The sequence below is a fragment of the Pteropus vampyrus genome, unplaced genomic scaffold (assembly GCF_000151845.1).
Source record: "Pteropus vampyrus isolate Shadow unplaced genomic scaffold, Pvam_2.0 Scaffold121, whole genome shotgun sequence".
Classification (NCBI taxonomy): Eukaryota; Metazoa; Chordata; class Mammalia; order Chiroptera; family Pteropodidae; genus Pteropus; species Pteropus vampyrus.
In genome coordinates, this window is record NW_011888902.1 from 1,659,222 (window position 1) to 1,665,201 (window position 5,980).

Consider the following 5,980-nt stretch of genomic DNA (forward strand, 5'->3'; position numbering starts at 1 on the left):
TTTTTTTTTTTTTTAAACAGTTAGCACAGATTTCCCCATAGTGTCGGTCACTCTAGAAAATTATTGCTGAAAATGAGGTCCCAAAAGCTAGCTTGGCCGTAGCCCTTCTAAGTTGTGAAAAATGTGAAAACCGAAAAATATGTCTCAGTCCCTTAGGATTAATTTTGTCTTTTGTGACTCATAGTAATATTTTTGAAAATCAACAACAAACCATTATTCACAAGTGGATGACAAATTGTGAAATATAGCAATTGAGACCATAGTAAGTTGATGTTGTTTTATTTGCTTAAATAATAATAATTAAATGAATACTGTATTAGTCTAAATAAATAGGATATTTGCTTGCTGTAGGGACTGAGGGAAGGCTGGACTGTGTTCATCGACAAAAGTTAGCGAATACATTAAATTGATTTCTAAAATACACCTTGAAGATTTTTAAATGGCACATTTTAAATTCAATTAAAATATATTTTCTATCTATATTTGATTTAAATTGCAAAGAGAATACACATGAGGAGGTCTCTATATAGGTTGCAAAATATAATTTAGGAAACCTATCATGTCTACTGATCTATTTGCATTTCCCATCTAGCCTGTGTATACATGTGCACGCAAGTGTGGAAGATCAAGGAAGATTTCTAGCGGGGGTAAAGTTAATAGCTGGTAGCAGTTATTCAGGTTGATGGATATTTTAAGAGAAATTATAATCTAGTTAAATTGTCTGTATTTTACCATTTAAATCTATGAGATTGTGGACATGATAAACTAACAGATTTCATTCAATTAAATCATCCTAAATAGATTGGTGTTTTCTTTCATACACTATGTAGATTTAGTTAAATGTTATGTCAAAATAGTCCTTTTAATATACTATTTGTTTTTTCCTCATTACAATTGATATATTTTCATTGTAGAAAATCACTCTAAAATCATCTTAAAAATGACCATCCACTTAAAAGTTACTATCCACCGAAAGCTGTTTTGAATGTGTGTGTGTGTGTGTGTGTGTGTGTGTGTATTTTTATGAAGACGATTTAGCTGTTTATGTATCCACCTTGTTCTATATTTGGCATTATAGCAAGAATGTTAATATGACATTAAAAAATGGTTGATATCATTGCCTGTAAGCTTTCCAACAGTTTTTTCTTGTATAAATTGCCATAGGGGACAAAAAAACATCTCGAAGAAGAGCCAGTTCAAACTATTTTTAAAATATTTAAATACATTTGCATGAACTCAGTTACAGCTAATAAAATTCAGCCCCCGAGTATAACGGAAGAGTTGGGTCGGAGGTGACACAAGTCAGGGAGTCTGCGATAACTTAGTTCTTAATCACGACATGCTCGAGAGCAAATCGAAACCGGCGCTAAGTTTAAAAGAAGATACTCTGTAACTTCTTGGAAAGCATTCGATTGGATTTTGCAATAAACATTTTTCTAAGATGTTTATGTGTCTTTGGAAGACGAGAGGGAAAGCGAGGCTTTGCGGGCCTTTCTGAGTGGTGCGTGTTATTCTCAATCAGCATTTAGTATTCATTTTTTGAGTGTCTGCTATGTACCAAGTCCTCAGCGAGGCCCTAGGGATGCAAAAATATGTAAAACAGAGCCCCCCCGGCTTCGGCGGCTTGCTTGGGGAAGGACTGACCCACGCAAAGGTGGTCGTGAGGACGTGAATAGGTTCTGTGCTGGTCACCCCCAGGCTATTACAGAAGCATTAGGGAGAGCGAAGTGAATCTCACATGAGCTGGTATCAGAGGTTAACACTTATTGAAGTGTTAGAGTAGAAATATATAATTTTCTAGGATAGTTGTTCAAAGACAGCTATCCTAGTTAAGCATAGTGCTTTGGAACTACGTGTTTCGTGGGGTGACTATATTTATGGATATGATGATGGCATGAGAGAAAAAAGCACATTTTTAGGAAAAACAGATTCAATGGATACATTCTTTACATTCGTCTGGAGCGTCTACGGAACAGCCAGACAAGTCATACTGTCCTTTAAAGTGTAATTTTTCCATATGAACATGTGTTTATAGATATGAAAAGAGTATCAGAATATGGTTCTGTACTCAAACACCACTGAATTTTCAGAAATTGGACATCCACTAAACTTGAATTTAAAATGTCATACATACGTCTGTTGAACTCCCATGGCATAGCAGGTGTTCTGCTAAGTCAGTCTTGACTGTTTTGATGCAGTGTGACAAGGTCAATGATAGAACAGCAAGGGTAATGCGACACTACCGACTGCAGTATCTAACCACATGAGCACAAAACATAAGATGTTATTTCGAATATGCACTTCGATTATTTTAAAGAAAAAAACTTAACATGGCTTCCGTTAATTAAGCTGTGTAATAAATAATCATTCAAACAATCAAATACACGTCGAGTACGTGTTTTGTAATTGAAAGTGGTTCGAACATTGTGCATGTGAGTTTGTGTGAGTGAATGTGTGACTTATAGGTGTGGGTACGTGGTGCGTGGTTAGAAAGCAAAATGAATGACTTAAGGTTCTGCTTATTTTTTTCACTGATATAATTATGAAAAATAGGCCCCGTGAGGCAGGTAGAAACTCTAGCTCGATCGTTTTTAGCATGTTTAGTCTTCAGCCACGAATGATCCTGAAATCGTTGGTGTAGAGTGAAGACGAAGCATGAGTATCTTGTGATCTTCTCGGAAAAATCTGAAATTCACCGCCTGTTCAGAACCAGAGTGGCAGTTTCAAATGGTCCTTAAGCGTATGGAAAACATTACGCTACGACATTCTTTGCTTTCTGTTCATGTGAAAATTAAAGATAAAAATCCAAATGACGTTCTTTTCCTTTAGATTCCAGGCATATACAATTCACCGTTCAGACAGGAGCCCGACCCTTGGGAGCTGAGGCTGCAGAAGGCGAAGCCTTTAACACACCGAAGACTCGAGCTTCAGCCGCAGCGCTCCAGTTGCCTTAGCAACTGGCTGGCGTGTACCGCGGCGCGGTCCTTCCCTCGCTCCGAGTTCCTGCCGCCCATCCATAGGAGACAATGCCAGGTACTCGTTGGTCCTGTGTAAGATCTCGATCGCTGGTCGTATTCTCGCTGTTGTTTTTTAAGTTACCCTTCTTTTGTCTTTGTGACAAAAAAAAGGAAAATTAATTTTTACAGAAATTAATTTTCAATAATATAAAGTATATTTAAAACATATACCAAGGAAGTCATCAAATGTTTTTCCTGGTATTGAATTTTAGGGTTTTCAATATGAAGTTAACACGTAGGATTTGGAGCTAGGATTTAGCCTTTTTATGGAAAAATATTGTTACGTGTATTTGTTATAACCTGTTGTTGCTAGAAAAAAAAACCTTCATGTAATCAAATAGACTTAATTTCACCTGTCTTCTGATGGTCTGTATCTTTATATACAATTGTAAACATAGTTTAGGTTTGGGCAATTAGGGCCCAAAACAATGCAAGACTCAAGCAGAGACAAAAAAAAGTCACTAGGGACTAGAATAAAGTGGGATTGGCAAAGGACGTCCTAGGGCCAAGGCGGGGTGGGATGTGTTGGGTAACGATCGAAGTCCCAGAGAGCAGCAGTTCTGTCGTCCCCGTCAACATTTAAACCGGAGTGGACATGTGCCACCAGGCAGCATCAGGCGGGAACCGGATTCATTCTGGTTCACACTGCCAAGCTCCCAGAACGCCTCACCGTTAGTCCCCTGCACAAGCTTGTCTCAGTTTACTTCTTGCTGTGCAAGAAGTCACTCGAAAACCTGACGGCTTGAGCTGTCACGCCGTGCTCACTTACCTCATGGGTCAGCGTTGTCGGTACAGCTCGGGTGAGTGTCCCCGACTCCAGATCTCTCTCAGAGCTGCAGTCAAGGTGTCCGCCAAGGCTGTGCTCTCGCGTGAGCTCACCTGTGTGGGGAAGAAGAGGGTGGGGAGATCCGAGGGCGCTCACATGGGTGGTGGTTTTCGTGTCTCAGCCTCTCTCTACGGTGCTGCTTCGGACATGGCAGCTGGCTTTCCTCAGAGCGAGCGATCTAAGAGAGCGAGGGAGAGCTCTCCGAACAGAAGCCACAGCGACATCTCACTTCGCCGGCGATGAAGTGAATGAGTCCAGTCCATGCAAGGGCGTGACTGCCAGGAGGCGCGCGGACCGCGGGGGCCGCCACACGCCCGGCTGTTCGGTCAGCCTCGCGGTGAGACAGCCCGCATTCGTGCCATCAGAAGAGAATTACTGCCGGAATTACGCGTGCCGTTTCATGTTTCCACTCTCTATAATTGGGTCCTTGATTCCCTCCATTTGTATATTTTCGATCTCTCAAAACTACTGACCGATAACACCGTAAACTAGTGGTTAACAGTATACTATGGAAAGAGCTGTAAAAAAGTAGCTGAAAATCTATAAAGGTAATTTTCCCCCTAGACCACTTTCTCTTTTTCCTCATCCCTGATTTATTTTATTTTTAAAAATCTGTATCAATATTTTAATTACCTTTAAATGAGTCTCTTTATCCGAAGAAGGCATGGAAGCTGAAAAATTCTCCTTATTTCTGAAACAGCGTGGCAAACAGGGCGGAATTGAGCAAGGGGACAGAGAGAGATAATCAGGAATATCTCAGTTTACTTTGGGATATATCTTCAGAGTAGGATTTCATTATTCTTTTCAAAATATGGGTTATTCCAATAAAGACATATAAAATGAATTTCATAACTAACTGAATTTTTACCATTTGAATTATGCACGTTAGTATTTCCATGAATGCAAGTAATGGTTTTCTATGCCATCAGAATGTACAATGCATTCATTAGTTATTCTATAAAGAAAATTATTCTGGTATCTTCATTGGGTGTGTATTAACTGTTCAGTGGTCGCTAAGTATCAGGTGTACATTGTTCACTTGAATACTTACTATCCATATGTCATATGGATATTCGCTACTGCTACGTGGAATTCATAGAGTAATTCTGCATGCAACCTCTTAGGAAATGTGAAAATTATATAGCATTAATAAGATCTGGTTCTATACATATTTCTGAGTTGAGAACACTCAAGCCAAACCGAATGCCACACTGTCCGATGCCCACTTAACCTTAGTTTTCGAGTTTTGTAATATTGTCTTGTTGCTCTGATTATTTTTATGCTTTTATAATATGGCTTATTTTATACTGGTTCATGTTCACTTCCTCTCTGTTAATGCACTTTTCTTAATACACCCACTTTTATTACATCACACGTCTCCCCCACACACCGTTCTATTTCAATGTATCTTATGTACACATATGTATTTAATATAATTGCGACATATATGGAATGTATTATACATGTATCGATATAAAATATGTATGTGGATAATATATATGTACATAAAATTATACATGTATACATGGTTATGTATCCATATGGAAGATACATATACATATATGTACGTAATATGTATACGTGACTGAGGTGTTTTCTAAAACCAACAACCAGTTCTCTGATCCTCTGAATACCAACTGGGTGTCCAACAGTTCAGCCAGTTTCTGACACTGATTTCCACCAGGAGTTAACGCAGACGCCGCAGTTTAAGGGCTCAGTCCCACAAGACTGGTCCCGACCCTCACCTCACACACCAGCAGCAATTTTCAGGCCTCCTATGCTTCTTAATGACCAGGTAGAAATTGAGGGTTCCCATGACCCTGTCCAAAGGTTGAATGATTTGCTAGAATGGCTCCCGGAACTCAGGAAGACATTTTATTTACATTTACTGCTTCATTATAAAGGATACAAGTGAAGAGCTGGATGAAGAGGTGCTGAGTGAGATCTGGAAGGGTCCAGAGAGTAGGAGCTTGTGCGCCACCCTCCAGGCACACGGATGTGTCTGCTAGTTCAGAAGCTCGTCACATCTCCCGTGAGAGGTTTTACAACACATGTGTACAGATATATACATACGTATGTACATATCGATATATACATATACACATATATTCATAAATTACATTTATCTAGCACACCA

At 39.3% G+C, this 5,980-nt stretch overlaps 1 protein-coding gene across 1 annotated transcript in view; it reads left to right on the top strand.

The window, feature by feature from the left end:
- SPATA17 (spermatogenesis associated 17) overlaps positions 1–5,980 on the top strand; it is a 119,616-nt gene that overhangs the window by 65,742 nt on the left and 47,894 nt on the right. Inside the window, exon 7 of the mRNA XM_023534149.1 lies at positions 2,830–3,033. Coding sequence (XP_023389917.1) covers positions 2,830–3,033 — 204 coding nt within the window. The remainder of the gene's footprint in view (positions 1–2,829; positions 3,034–5,980) is intronic.